Source organism: Aedes aegypti, chromosome 2 (genome assembly GCF_002204515.2).
Source record: "Aedes aegypti strain LVP_AGWG chromosome 2, AaegL5.0 Primary Assembly, whole genome shotgun sequence".
Classification (NCBI taxonomy): Eukaryota; Metazoa; Arthropoda; class Insecta; order Diptera; family Culicidae; genus Aedes; species Aedes aegypti.
Window position 1 is genome coordinate 28,549,037 of NC_035108.1, and position 16,482 is coordinate 28,565,518.

Below are 16,482 nucleotides of genomic sequence, written 5' to 3' on the forward strand. Positions count from 1 at the left end.
CCTTATCTTCATTTCACTTTGATAAAATTTATTTTTGGCTAAAATCTTGACTCATGACACGCATATGAGCAAATGTTTTTTATGACTTTTGGAACTTTTTGTATTTTTGGAAATTGTTTGAAAAATTGTATTCTTATATAACCTACAAATGCCTGGGGTTTATTTAACGTGTAATATAAAAAATAATACCATTTATATTTTTCTACTATCAACGTATAACAAAAGAAGAGCTTGATGGTATTAAAATAATTTCAAAACGGTTTTCCGTTAATTACCGTTTTGACTCATATTCCGAACACTTAAGGCCAACAGTGACTTCAAATGCATCTGATTGGCATAAATTGGCAGATATTTGTGTAAATTTCAATTTCCTCGCAAAACCTAACTGTTAGCTGTTGGGTGTACCGATAATAATGTTGATTTAATTAGTTTTAATATTCTTTTTACGTTAAAGTACGGAACAGCATTTTGATTCAAATGCCGAACACTGTGTTCATTCTGTCTCATATTCCGAACACCTTGATCCAAATTCCGAACAGCACGAATAAATCGTATTCAAATCAACAATTTTGCAAATGTTGAAGTTATTGTCATAGGAATTTTGTTGTGGCTCCAAATTTTATTTTTTTGGCACGAGTCACACCTTTTTACGTAGTTTTCTATGTCTTTTCTCATATTAGGCCATTTAAAAAGTGTGCCTAATCGAATATGCATTCTTCTTGCTCCCACATGTCCTCCTAATGGTGCATCATGGAACTCATGCAAGATTGTTTCGATTTCTTCCTTCTCTATAAGGATTCTTTCATCATCTGCGTTGTATAGAATGATGTTTACATCTAATTTCCAAGCAATGTATTTAATTATTTGTAAGATTTCGTATTGCTTAATTTTTCTGAATGAGATTATGTGAATTGTTTCTGCATTCTTTACAAAGTATTAGAAGAAATTAGAAAATCAAAACGACGAACCTGGAGATCCTATTGTGAAAACATAGAGAAAATTCCAGATATAGCTAAACTGCAAAAAGTGCTTTCCAAAGACCATTCAAATGGTCTGGGAAATTTAAAGAAAACAAATGGTGATTTTACTGTTAACTCACAAGAAACCCTTGAAATGTTGATGGAGACTCATTTCCCAGGATCAAACTTAGTGTTAAGTGATAATGAAGAAAGTATAAACGTTGAAGATACTTATGGGCCGACCGGGACTATAAGATATAATTCGCTTATACCTGAAACCATTTTCACAAAATCTAAAATTGAATGGGCGATGAACTCTTCCGAACCATTTAAATCTCCGGGAATGGACGGTATATTTCCTGCACTGCTTCAGAAGGGTGGGGAAATACTGCTGGATTCTATAACAAATATTTTCAAAGCAAGTTTAATGTTAGGCCATGTACCAAAAATATGGACCCAAGTACGAGTTGTCTTCATTCCTAAAGTAGGAAAAAGAGACAAAACAAATCCAAAATCTTTTAGGCCAATAAGTCTAACATCTACTATGCTTAAAATCATGGAAAAGATAATAGATGTATATATCAAAACAGAATACCTACAAAAGATTCCTCTTAACAGGTATCAGTATGCATACCAAACTAACAAATCTACAGTCACTGCTCTACATAATTTGGTTACAAAAATAGAAAGTACTCTCGATAGAAAAGAAATTGCTCTTGTAGCGTTTCTTGATGTAGAAGGTGCTTTTGACAATGCGTCATTCAGTTCAATAAAAAAGTCAATGGAAAACAGGCATTTCGATCCTGGCATTATAGCTTGGATTATGGAAATGCTGAAAAATAGAGAAGTATCTGCTGAATTGCGAGTATCATCTATAACAATAAAGACCACTAAGGGATGTCCTTCAAGAGGCGTATTGTCGCCTTTATTATGGTCGCTTGTTGTTGATGATATTCTTAATAAATTGACAGAACAAGGCTTCGAAGTTATCGGTTTTGCTGATGATGTGGCCATAATAGTTCGTGGAAAGTTTGAACATACACCATCACAGATTTAATGCAGTCTGCACTAAACTGCATTTCGCGGTGGTGCCAAAACGAAGGGTTGAATATAAACCCATCGAAAACCGTTTTGGTACCGTTCACTCGCAGACGGAAAGTAACTTTTAAAAATATAACAATTGAGGGATGTATTGTCCAATATGCATCCAGTGTAAAATATCTAGGAGTTATTCTAGATGATAAACTTAATTGGAACTTGCACTTAGAGCAGGTAATGAGCAAAGCCACTATTGCCCTGTGGGTGAGTAAGAATACTTTTGGTAAAAAATGGGGTCTCAAACCTAAAATGATTCATTGGATTTATACGGTTATTGTAAGGCCCAGGGTAGTTTATGCCGCACTACAGGGTGTCCGCAAATTATCCGAACAGCAAAATATTGGAAAAATGATCTCGCATTGAAAACAATGAAAAATCAATGTCCATGTACCTTTTATAATACACCTATATGTTAACACAAAATACAACTTCAAATAATTTCTAAATGGTTGCTTGTTACTGAGATAGGCAAATTTAAATTTTTCGGAGACATTTTTCCTGAAGGCCGCTAGTCACACTGGAGATGTGTTATCCCTAAAATCTAAAAGAGATGAATCCAAATGTCCTATTATTATTTGAAGTTACCTGCAGTTTAGTGGCTTCAAGTTAGACTGGAAATAGAAAATTATACGGTTTAAATCCAGTGAGTTCTATGGACATTTATCTTCCGTCATAAAGCTCGAAAAACAACTCCTTTTAAGACACCTCAATACATTTAACTTGGTTTTGCAAATATTTGAAATCGGAAATGTGTCAAACTTACTTCTTAAGAATATAGTAAGCCAATACTTAAAACCATGCAAGAATATTTTGTTTATTATGCTTGATTGTATAGAGCCATGTCTTCAAAGTTTGTACGGATAATTTGCGGACACCCTGTAGTATGGTGGCCTAAAACAAAGCAAAGCACAGCCCAAAAAAAGCTAGAAAAATTGCAACGCTTGGCCTGCATGGCTATGACAGGAGCAATGCGTAGTACGCCATCAAAGGCCTTAGAGGCAGTTCTAAATAAGCTTCCACTACATCAACACGTGCAAATGGAAGCTGAAAAGAATGCACTAAGACTGCGAAGAACGAATATCTTTCTTGAAGGAAATCTTTCCAGACATCTAAGTATACTGAAAGATTTTCAAATTAATCCATTAGTAGTCATGAACGAAGACTGGATGGAAAGAACCCTAAACCTAGATATACCATATAAGGTGGTTGAAACAGACCGCCAAATGTGGGAATCGGGTGGGCCTAGTATTTCACCAGGATCGATTATGTTCTACACCGATGGTTCTAAAATGAGTGATAATACAGGGGCTGGAATAACAGGCCAAGGAGTTAATGTTTCAATACCAATGGGACGATGGACAACTGTTTTCCTTGCAGAAATATACGCCATATTAGAGTGTGCTTCTATATGTCTTAGAAGAAAGTATAGACATGCAAGTATTTGCGTATTTTCAGACAGCCAGGCGGCTCTGAACGCATTAAAATCCTATACATGCCAATCAAAACTGGTTTGGGAATGCATACAAGTATTGAAGCAACTGGCTATGAAAAACCAGGTGTCCCTGTACTGGGTACCAGGCCATTGTGGAATCGAAAAAAATGAGAAAGCTGATTTTCTGGCTAGACGAGGATCGAATACTCAATTTTTAGGACCAGAACCCTTTTGTGGAGTTTCAAAATGTGTAATACAAATGGAAATAAAAAAATGGGAGCGTAATATGATACAGTCGAACTGGATTGGTACAAATACATCAAGACAGTCTAAACTGTTTATAACTCCAAATAAACAAATTACAGAAAAACGTCTAAACTTAAATAAAAAATCATTCTGTATAGTTATTGGACTATTTACAGGACATTGTCCAGCTAGATATCATTTAAAGAAGATGGGTCGAAGTCCAACTGATATCTGTCGGTTTTGCGACTGTGAGATAGAGACCTCTCAGCACTTGCTATGTGAATGCTCAGCACTATTTGCGCAAAGAAGACAGTATTTCAACAAGGGCATACTGAGTCCTTTTGAAATTTGGCAAGGAAATCCCAATAAGGTAGTTGAATTCATTTTAAGAATCATACCAGATTGGGGCACGTCAACGGCAGTTACTCTTAATAGTAACTTGTCGTCCTGAAAATATGCGAAAAATAAACAGGGGTGTAGTGTACAGAAGTTTGGTAATATAAAATACTAGTTTTGTTCAGTGTATGAAAGTGCAATTTAGTTTGGCATCGCACAAGCCTATCATTGTGAAGCTTTTACATTTTTGACATATCACCAACGAAAGCTTGTTGGTTCAGAGGCGACGCGAGATAAAGTCTCGATTGGAGGGAGTGAGATGGTAGGAAAAGAATGTGTGGAAAAGAGATGGGTTTGAGAATGAAGCGGATTGTGTAAATCAGAATGATTTTGAGGCAGTTAATTGACGAGTTTTGTGACGCACGGTCATATTGAGTTTTTGTCGTCGGATAAGTTTCGATTTAATTCAGCGCATCGTGGGTTGGAGTTATGAGGGTGGTTTGCGCTGATTGTATCCAGCTTGATTCTAATCTTCATTAGAATTTGAGAATCAAGTAAAGCTGAAGAGTTAGTTTACGACAAGGGGTATACCACCAACAAAGGAAAAAAAAAACATAATAAAGTAATCCACTGCTTCATTAACGGATGTGCACATTTCGAGTGTATACCAGTCAGCATTGATGAGGATACGTTTTAGGGGTTCTGTTCTGTGAAAGTCCAGTTGAGCAAATCAGCCATCTCTACGAATTGAGTGGGAAAGGGTAACCTTACAGACGTTTCCAACGCAGGATGATCTAGATCAAGGCTGATCAACGGTTCTAACGCTTCGGAAACTGTGCAGTATGGTACAACCGATTCATTCGTAAGCACAAGATGAAGCATACCCAAATTTCTATTGAAAATAGAATTGATTTGCGTCAAGCCGTTGATATTAAATCCGTCAAGGAGACTACTGCACCCAATTTGAAAGTGCCACCGCAAAACATCAATGGAAGGAGCTTCGTTCGATGAGGTGTTACACAATAATCCAGATTGGTTGTAATCGCCAAACAGAAGCGCGAAATCATTCACTTCCAAATGCGAGAGTATAGAGTTAATCGAATCAATGTGGCTATCAATGATGTGCACATCGGATTTGCGAGCGGGGGGTAAATACATAACACCAATACTTGTTGTTCTATTCGAGGTTTTGATTTTGATCCACAGATGTTCCAAAGAAGAGCTAACCGGTGTAGGATCAAGGCAACAACTTTGTCGCCTGGACACAGCAATCAGGACCCCCCCACCACGAGCTTTATTACTGTTGAGATGGTTCCTGTCGTTTCGAAAAACCGTGAATTGATTGTTGAATAGCTTCAATCTTAGTACGTAACCCACGAACGTTTTGATAGAATATCGTCAGCACGTTCACTGGGATAGGAGATTTATTTTGATTGTAATAGTATTGTAGTATTAGTTATAGTAATAGTTGTAGTATTGTAATGTATATTTATCAAAATGGCTTTTTGCCCTTAGCGAGTTCACCACTAGAGATCTAAATAAAAATTATTATTGATTGAATTCCGGATAGCAAGTGAAGTGTAATTATAGATTTTCATAACCATTTCTTCTGTTTTAAGCAGACATTGGTTTGGGAAATTTGCAATGCGGTGATGATTATGTTCTCCTCAAAATCAACGAACGGGTGATGCATAGGGACCTGATTTTCCTGGCATTTTCGGAAGATCAGCCATACTGTTAGTTTTGGTCCGTCATCTAGCCGTACACGAAACCGACTTGATTACTTCCCTTGAATTGGTTTGCTATTAGCTATTAGTTGGTTGGTTGCTATTGTCCTACATTCCGACTTAGTCATTTGTTCCACTGCCTTGAACATCCGTTTCTGTGCCCTCTGCAATGCCATTCAAATGTTCATCGTAGTGCTGCTTTCAACTTTCAATCACATCGAGTCCATCCGATAAAATGTAGGGACGTGACAAAATTTAAAAAAAAATCGGAAGAAATGTTTTTGTACTAAAACTAACGATGGACATTGAAAAATGAATAAACATGTGTTTGTGGCCTAAAGTTGAATGTTTGGTACTAAAATTGGGAGAGGGCTTTATAACCCTATATGTTCGAAACCAGGGTTCAATGATTTCGATCGGCTAAGATTGTTATATATGTAGAAGTTTTTCGAAAATTTGAAACGTTGGAAGAGTTAATTGTGGAAAAGTTTTTGGAACATGTAGCAATCCTTTCTATATCGTTAAGCCAACGGCTTAAGCGCCACCTTTTATTTGAAGGACCGTTAGCTCGGATTTAGATCCTGGCATGAGACCGCTATCTCAGATCAGGCGCAATAGTTTAATAACGGACCGGATTGTTTACAAATTGACCAAGACAATGAAGCAAATTATCTAAAGCTAATAAATCCTACCAAAATTGCAAAAGAAAACCGTACAGTCGATTTGCTAAATAGACCAACCAATTTGCGAAAGTTTCATCTTAAATGACGTTACCAACTAGTGGAGGGAGAACTGAATGCGAAGAAACTTTTATATATCACCAATCATCGCTTGTTAAATTTATTTATCAGATTTGTTGCTTCAGCTTCACAGATAGATTGAGGCTCCCACATTGTCCTTTGATGACTACTTACAGTTGGTTTCGTTGCCAAGCTAGGAAATCCAATCGTTGTTCGAGTAGTAGTATCACCTTTGGTTGTTGGCGATGAATAGCGAGCTTACCTTTAACTGACGTAGAGCAGACACTAGCGCGATCCGTGGGTGACGAAGAATTCAGGGTAGATGCGTCCCTGTCCAGTAGAATGACGAGCACGTGGATAAGGCTCGATATCGTCCCACTTGACAAAACGGATCGGAATTCGAGCAGTATTGCGAGCCCGATTCTGATTATGCACTTTCACAACGTTGCTTTAGTATTTCCACGAAACGCCTAGTCTTCCTGTACACCAAGAACACGCAGAATCGAATTTGTTCTGTCAACTTGAACCACTTGAACTGATAGTTCTGGATGAGGCTTGCTTCCACTACGTCGTTGAAAAAGGTGGTTAAACTCCGGACGAACCGTCCACGTTGGATTGGCCAATCCTGAACTAAATCACTATTAAGCACACGTGGTTTCAAAACTACCGTCGTGCGGGGTGACATTGGTCCATAAGGGTGACTTTGGGCCAACATTTTTACAGCAAGCTAACAACCAAATAATGAAAACAGTGTGTCAAGCTTCTAGAATACGTTACAAATAGCCAATAGATGGTCATAGATTAGTTTTTTGGCGCTCCTACTAGCCATGACATGCATCGAAAGAGGCGGTCAAAGTTACCCCCTAGGCCCAATGTCACCCCGCACGGCGGTACTGAAAACTTCAAAACAACTTTAAAAAAAAACTTAGATTTCAGTTTGAAATAATTTAACTTAACTATTTGAATTTTCTTCTAGATTCACTCCGACAAAATTTCGACTAATCAATTCAAGCATTCCACTTTAAATAAAACGACGCTCGCGATAAAAATTTGTCTAGACCTAAAAGCTACAACGCAGTATGTCTGCAAGCTGTAAAATTTTTAAGAAACCCTAGATTGGAAATTGGAAAAAGGATGGAATTATCCACAGGCGTAAAAGTTGTGCAGAAAGTAAATTAACACGATTTGCCAATGAGTATGCAATTCGTATAACGCGCGCGGCCTTTTGATTTCATTTCATGCCGACATTTCTAAATCGAGCTTTTAGACTACAAGGTGGTAGCACTTGTGAGAATGGAATGAATGCTCTATGGATCTTATGTTGTAGGATACACGGAAATAAATTAATTTCTCATTTTAACAGTTAACAGAAGGAACCAAACATGAGGATTTATTCAATTTGGCGAATAATTCAGTTTCTTACAAACACTAAACAAAAAACAAACTCTAACACAGGTGGATGAAACGGCATAAACGGATAAAGATTGAACGAAATTAAACTTTAAAAAATGAAAATGTTCATTTGTACCATATAAGTTTTAAAACGTTATACATGCTATAAACCGTGACGTCTGATTTTTTTTATTTTACGTGTTAATATTATATTTTAAATTATATATTCCGTTTATAACCATTTCTTCTTCCAGGAGATTGCAACAGACGTTGAACAGGAGGGCGTACTACAGGAGGAGGCCAGTATCATACATCACGTGCTGACGCAATTATCACGATATCAGGTAAATTTGGTCAGATAATCTGTCACATCTCCATAGGAGACATCCCAAGTAACAATTCAACAGCAACTTGGCATTCGTGTGGATTTATTACACAGCGTAACAAAAATGACATTTTTGCGTGTCTCAAGGATCAAATTATGTGTCTCCAGTAGATTTGGAGTTGCTGAATCTGATGCCATTTTCAGAAATGTTCCAGCACGTCACAATTTTTAGCTACAGGTCACCAAAGTTGTATAAAACACTGGTTTTATTGATGTTTATATGAAATTTAAAGTATAATTTATCAAACTTTTTTGTGATCTAATCCACTAAGCATGCAATTTAGCACTTAAACTTTCGTTTTTGATCAAATTTGATTGGAATTGCGCGATTAAATTTGGATTAAACGGATTTTTTTTGACATGCCTGCTGTCTCCATACAAAATTCGTCGTTTTTTCTTATATGGGAAAATACAATACTTTTTTAAACCATAAAAAAATAACTTTTCCGCATCGAAAGTATTATGAACTTTGCCGATAAGTATTGTTATACACATAAAGTTTGATATTTATGGCAAATTAAGCAAATAAATTGCCTTACAAGCTGGCAAACTTGCATGCAAGTTGGCAAAAATAGTCAATTTTTGCATTTTCAACAGACTTTATCTCAAAAACTAGACGTGCTATGATATTTTTGAAAACAGCAATGGATTCAGCAACTCTTAATTGAGTGAATAGCGGTATTTTGGTGCTTGAGACAAAAACGTGTTCCGCAGTGTTATTGTTTTATGACAGTTACGTGAATGCTATAATAGTTAGAGGCGACGTTTAACGTAGCTAAAATGTGATATTTTGTAATTCTACTCTTGGCTGTTTTCAAAACCTTTTAGAGGTAAAACATAAAGTCAAAATTTTGTAACTACAAAACCAGCTTTGTTGCAACATACAATACCTTATTTATACTGCTTGCCGTGACTGAACGACTCTTATTTGTTACGGTTATGATAAAAGACCTTGTTGTCATAAAAGCTTCTTTCAAACTACATGATTTCCACTTGGTTTCTGTCAACTTACCTTATTTATACCTCTCAAATCAGTATTTGGGCACCTAAGATTCGAAAACATTGCAACTGTTTTACTCACCGCACCGACAAAACATCACTAATACTGCGTTATTACTAAAAACACACTTATTTTGAATAAAAATATGCAAAACTAATATCCGTTCTCATATTTTTTGCATCTATTCTTCAAAACAGCACCCTCAATCCGTCAAACTTTGTTGAATGTTGCTTAGTTATCATATAAACCGAAATAAAGCTGAATCATCTTCGATCAGCATTTATTAAGGCAATGTTACATCCACATATGCCAAATCATAGCAGTGTGCCCTTATTTGTGTATTTATGGTAACAAAACAGCATTTGTCGATTACACTCTACCAATTATGGTTCCGCCATATTAATTTCACTCCGGTTGCCACATTTTCACTTTTTTCGAATCATATTATCTCCATAAATTCGCTCATAAGATGCTATGGTGTGATTATTAAACTGACTGAGTATAATTTAAAGCACAATTACTGGCCAATCAAACCAAGAAATGTCGAATTCTTCACCTAGAACTAGAAATATGCCACTTTCAGAGGGGGCACAGGCAAATTTACTTCTTTTCCATCACATTTCACAATAAATCTTACTCGGCACTAAAGATTTGAGCACCATATCTTAAAAAAATCACTTCAAATAACACGCACTTTGAAATAAATTAACACAGACATGTTTTCAATCTTTTTTTTTGCTTACGTTGGAATAAATCCGGCAAGATCGAAGTTATGATAAAATCATTTTCAAGATGAAGCGAAATTCATCTAGAATAGGTAGCCTCAAAATAGCTACCATTAATGCTATTTTGCTTTATGTGTGTGACATAACTATACACTTCATAGCCTCTTTCAGAGTGGGCCAACTAGCCACGTTCTAGTCTACAAGAGGTTTTGGGGGATGCTATGAAGGCAACGCACGCTATGTCTGAACCAGACGATTATGAAAATCGAATGTATCGATTTGATTCATACATAGGGTAGGTGTACCAATTATGGCCATAGTGGTTCCCTATTTCGCCATACGTGATATCTTGAATGCCTTCACATTTTGAAAAATCTTTTGTGTTTTAGCAGTAAAATAAAGGATAAATCTTGATGTTTAAACATTCAAAAAGATTAAAAATGTAAAAGTTATCCAAATTTTGCATATGGCCAAATAGGGAACCACTATGGCCATAACTGGTACACTTTCCCTATTACGGACAGCTTCAAATTCCGGACACTCTACTTTGTATGGAAAACATTTCACGCGAAATGTTTCAATTTTTGCTGATCAAAAGTTCTCAATTTCAAGGCTCGTTTTAGTAAACTTTTTCCATAAATATCTTTGAAAATTTATAATACCCAACTACCTTAGATGTCTCTTTGGTGGTTTAACGATTTCGATTGATGATTTGACTGTTCCATTAATGATTATCATGAGCTGTCCGGAATTCGATTCAAAGTGTCCGGAATATGAGGCAAAAGTGAGGAAGCGTCCGGAATAAGAATCATGAAAAGGCCACACATTTTGATTTATTTAAAATTATTGAAGTTGCGGAAGCGTATTCTTCTCCCACTGTTCGAAAGTAAAGGGCTTCCCACGCTCGATAGCGCTAAGGAATCATACAGAATGATTTATTTTGTATGCTCTATGCTGGGTTATATTTCCCTGAGTCCTTAAGTGTCCGTAATATGAATCAAAACGGTACATCGGATTTTTTCTCGCTAGAGATCAGTATTTGGTCTATATTTCCATAATTGGGAGGTTTTGAAATATTCTATCGGTGAAATTTTTTTCATACATTTTGTATGGGCTGCAATGCGTCGAAAACATGATTTTCATGGGATTTTGTATGAAAATTGGCTAAAAAGTGGAAAAAATCAAAATTTCACCGATGGAATATTTTAAAACTTTCCGATTATGAGAATAGAACCCAAATACTAAACTCTAGCGAGAAAAAATCCGATGCACATTCGATTTTTATAATCGTCTGGTTCAGACATAGCGTGCAACAGTGTCTTGACCGTGGTTTAATGGGCGTTCATTTATAGCACCCTGGAAGTAATTCGTAAAACTAAAATTGTTACTTGGGATGGTACCTCCATATAGAATCGCCAAAATATGAATATAGAACTGAATTCATAACGCGCTTTTACTGTGTCTTCATTCAACAGGAGGATCGACAGATGAACGCGAGCCAGAAGTGGAAATTGCCACCCAACGGACAACCCATTTGCCTATTCAGTGGAAACACACACTCAAAGACTGTTATACGACCGGATGATGACAGTGAGTACCATTTTTCCTATTACTCCAATGACCAATTTTGGATTAGTTGTAAAAGTATCCCGAGTGGGGCCCAGTCTGGCGATAGGTAACAAAACAATGTGCAGTGGTGGTAAAGTTCACATCACGAAGCACCTCATGAGTGTAAACCAACGCAAAACAAACATGACACACTCACGAACACGCTAGGTGTGAAAGTCCGCACCCGTCTGCTCGAGAGGACATGCCAAAAGAAGTACCAACAAGATCGGGAACGTTTACTCAAGAGTAATTGAACAAGGTGTGATTTATTAAGGTTTTGGTAGTTCGTACACAGCAAAAAATTCTCAAATTTACATGGCACCTAATTTTTTTATGATAATCATGTAAAATGAGTTTTGAACTGAACATTCAAGCTAATTAATGTAAACTGTCTTATTGCATTCGAAAATACTTACAATCTTGAGTGAAATTGAAACATTTCATGATCTTACATCCAACATTTGCCAATATTGCTTGCTTCCTTGCATCTTGAAAGTCAAATTGCAAACAAGAATGCTCGGTTTACATGATTCTACGCTGAATATTCTGCCAAAAATAATGCACATGGATGGATCGAAGGCTTGTCATATCATGTGCATTATTTATGATTGAATTTTCAGCGTGAAAATCATGTAAACCGAGCCGTTTTTCATGCAACATTCTTCGAGAGAAGACAGTTTGCGTTCAATATTAAGGATTTTGGTAACAATGTTGTATATATTGTAGGGTGCCAATGAAAATCGATTTTTCTAATTTCAAAAAATGGTAGTGCTCAAAAGTTTTGTCTCCTCGAAAAAAGTCCCCATGCAAAATTTGAGCTCAATCGGACTTCATTAAGTGGATCCCCAAAGCGGTCAAAGTTTGGCTTTTTTGACCCATGAAAAATCTCTAAAGGGGGGGGGGTACATGAAATTTCCGAAATCGAATTTTTTTTTGATGCCAATTGTCTTAGAAATGCATGAAACGTCGAGATCTGGTGTTATTTGGAATTTTTTTTTTTTTTTTTTTGAAAAATCGACCTTTTGGGACTTAGTAAATTTTTGAGTCGGGGGAGTGAATTGAATTTGAAATGAACGATTTGAATTCAATTGCTGAGAAATTCAAGGCAACAGTATTGAAACATATCCTATATCATTATTGGCCACTGAAAGCATATTATATGTGATATTTCATTAGGGTGGTTCATTTCCTTTCCTTTAGGGTGGTCCTCTTTGTTAAGAAATAAAAAAACATAAAAAATAGAGTTTTAATTGAATATTGAAGACAATAGTATTGGAACACCTCTCACATTATCGTAAGCCATTTTCTATATTTAATATGTGGTATTTTATTAGGGTGGTTCACTTATTTTCCATTACGGTGGGCCTTTTTGTCGAAAAATCATAATTTGAATGGGATATTAAAAACAATAGTATTTTATCACCTCTTTCATCATCGTAGGGCATTTCCTTCATTAGATTCGTGATATTTTATTAGGGTGGCTCACTTATTTTCCATTGGTGTTTGCCGAAAATAAAAAAAAATCAAGAAATTTTGAATTTGATCCTTATTTTAGCACAATAGTATTTTAACACCTCTTTTATAATCGTAGGCCATTGTCTTCATTTTTGTTTAGAGAGGCTTTAAATTTCTCTGAATTCATGCGCCTCTAGTTCCATTTGATATGCGACATCATCGTAGGACACTGTTAACATATTTCATTAGGGAGTTTCTCTCATTTTCCATTAGGGTGTATCATTTTTCGTACAGTTTGAAACCATGATTTCTCGCAAAAGTCTCGTCCACTTTCCTTAATTATGGTGTCATTGAAAAAAATTCAACCTTAATATCTACAGACCGAAAGATTATGGTGTGGACTACTACATAATATTTGCGTAATGTTCGACGAAAAATGTAAAGGTAACTTAGTCAACAACAAAAGAGGTTTCTAGAAAGCCTCTCATTGTTAGAAAGGTCCTTTTGAAAAGTTTTGCGTGATTTTCATTCGGAATGCAACACTTCACTAAGCTGAACCAGTTCGGAGTCCTACAAAATCCGCTTGCTACTTCGTGATTTCAGATGCACTCATCTCAGAGATCAAGCATTGATCCTTAGTGACCTTTCCAATTTAGTTTTGCAAATTCCGAAGGAAATTGCAGAGAAAATTCTGAAGGAAATACCGAAGGAAATTCCAAAGGAAATTCCAACGGAAATTCCAGAGGGAATTACGAAGGAAATTCCAGTGGAAATTCTGAAGGAAATTCCAGTGAAAATTCCGAAAGAAATTCCAGAGAAAATTCCGAAGGAAATTCCAGAGGAAATTTCGCAGTAAATTCTAGAGGAAATTCCGAAGGAAATTCCAGAGGAAATTCCAAAGGAAATTGTAGAGAAAATTCTGAAGGAAATTCCAGAGAAAATTCGGAAGAAAATACTAGAGAAAATCCCGAAAGAAATTCCAAAAGAAATTCCAAGAGAAATTCCAGAGATAATTTCGAAGAAAATTCTAGGGTAAATACGGAAGGAAATTCCAAAGGAAATTCCGAATAAAATTCCAGAGGAAATTCCGAAGGAAATTCCAGAGAAAATTCCGAAGGAAATACCAAAGGAAATTCCAGAGAAAATTCCAAAGGAAATTCCAGAGAAAATTCCGAAGGAAATTCCAGAGGAAACGAAAATTATAGAGGTACTTCCGAAGAAAATTCCGAAATAATTTCAAAGCTTCAAAAGAAATTCCAAATGAAATTCCGAATCGAATTTAGCATGAAGCTCCAAAAGAAATTCCGAAGGAAACTCTAAAAGAAATTCCGTAGCAAGTTGCAAAGTAAATTTCGACTAAAATAACGTAGAAAATTTCAAATCAAATCCCGAAGGTAGCTCCAAAAGAAATTCCAAACGAAATTCCAAAGCAAATCCCGAAAGAAATTCCAAAGCAAATTCAAAAAGAAATTCCATAAAAATAAATTCGAATGGATTTTTGAAGGATGTTCCGAAGCAAATTCCAAAGAAAACTCGGACGAAAATTGCGCAGAAAATTCCAAATGAATTCCGAATTGCAAAGGAAATTCCATAAGAAATTTCAAAGGATCTTCCGAAGCGAATTCCAAAGGAAATTCCGAAGGCAATTCCAGAAGAAATTCCGAAAGAAATTCCAAAGGAAACGCCGAAGAAAATTTTGAAGAACTGAAGAAGGAAATTCCGAAAGTAATTTCAAAGAAATCCAAAATAACTTCCTGAAGCAACTTACCGAAAGAAATTCATGAAGAAATTCCAAAGGAAATTCTGAAGTAAATAAGATATGAAATTCCGAAGAATACATAGGAATTTTAAAGGATATTCCTAAGAAAACTCCGAAAAAACAATTCGAAGGAAATTCCAAAGTGAAATCCGAGAAAATTCAATGCAAATTCTGATGAAAATTACGTAAAACAGTCCAAAGGAAAATTCCGTAAAAATTCCAATCAAAACTTCTAAATAAAATTCCGAAATCTCCATAGGAAATTCCAAAGGTTATTCCAAAGGAAATTCCGAGGAAACTCTATAACAAATTTGGTAATAAAAGTAATAAAGGAATTCCAAAGGAAATTCTGAAGAAAATTTGATAAGTAGCCTCAAAGAAAACTGCAAAGGAATTTTAAAGGATACTCCTAAAGAAATTTTGACGGAAATTCCAAAGTTAATTCCGAAGGAAACTAAAAAAAATCCAACGGAATTTCCGAAGCAAATTTCAGAGGAAATTCTGACGAAAATTGCGTAGAAAATTCCAAAGGAAATTCCAAAAAATTCAAAAGAAATTCCGAAGAAAATTCCGTGGAAAATTCCAAAGGAAATTCCAAAAACTCCATAGGAAATTCCATGAAAAAACTCAAAGCAAATTCCGAATGAAATACAAAAAGGAATTTCTAGGGAAATTTCGAAGAAAAAATCACAGCTCCAGAAGAAATTCCAAAGGAAACTTCGATGGAAACTTTTAAAATATAAGGGAAATCCCGAAAAAAAATTAAAAAAAAACTGAATAAAATTCTAAAAGAAATTCTGAAGCACATTCCAAAGGACATTCCGACGACAACTCTGAAAAATATCCAAAGCATATTCAAAAGGGAATTTCTAAGGAAATTCCAACGAAAATTCCAAAGCAAATCCCGAAGCAAATTGCAATGAAAAAAGGAAGTTAAAAGGAAATTTCGTAGAAAATTTCTAAGGAATTTGCTATGGAATATCCAAAGCAAATTTGTTAGGAAATTCTTAAGAAAACTGTAGAAATTCCAAAGAAAATTGTAAAGGAAATTTCTAAGAATATTCCGCACTAAATTTCAAAGGTCCAAAAGAAATCCCAAATGAAATTCCGAAGAAAGCTCCAAGGAAAATTTCGAAGGAAATTCCAAAGTAAATTCTAATGCTTCGAAAGAAATTCCAAATAATATTTCGAATACAATTCTGAAGGAAGCTCCAAAGATAATTACACAGGAAATTCCGAAACAAACTCTAGAAGAAATTCGGAAGGAAACTCCAAAGAAAATTCCAAAGCAAATTTCAAAGTAAACTCAAAAAGAAACTCCGAAGTAAATTTCGAAGAAAATTCCAATGAAAAGTTCAGAATGAAATTCCAAAGGACACTTCATAGGAAATTTCGAAAGAAATACCACAGAAAATTCAAAAGGGCACTTCTAAAGATACCGAAGAAAATTCCACAGGATATTCCGAAGCAAATTCAGGATAAATTTCCAATTTTAATGAAAATGCCGTAGAAAATTTCAAAGGAAATTTCGTAGAAAAGTCCAATAAAAATTTTAAAAGGAATTTCGAAGGAAATTCCGATTAAAATTCCAAAGGAAACTCCAAAGAAAATTCCGTTGAA

At 35.6% G+C, this 16,482-nt stretch overlaps 1 protein-coding gene across 11 annotated transcripts in view; it reads left to right on the top strand.

The window, feature by feature from the left end:
* The window catches only part of LOC5573236 (rap guanine nucleotide exchange factor 4), a 1,027,655-nt gene that overhangs the window by 858,580 nt on the left and 152,593 nt on the right, over positions 1-16,482 (top strand). For all 11 annotated transcript variants that reach the window (XR_002499466.1, XM_021840357.1, XM_021840363.1 and 8 more), the window contains 2 exons: positions 8,185-8,274; positions 11,516-11,630. Coding sequence is in view for 10 of the 11 variants with exons in the window: in XM_021840357.1 (XP_021696049.1) it covers positions 8,185-8,274; positions 11,516-11,630 (205 nt within the window). In the remaining variant the exon portion in view is untranslated. The remainder of the gene's footprint in view (positions 1-8,184; positions 8,275-11,515; positions 11,631-16,482) is intronic.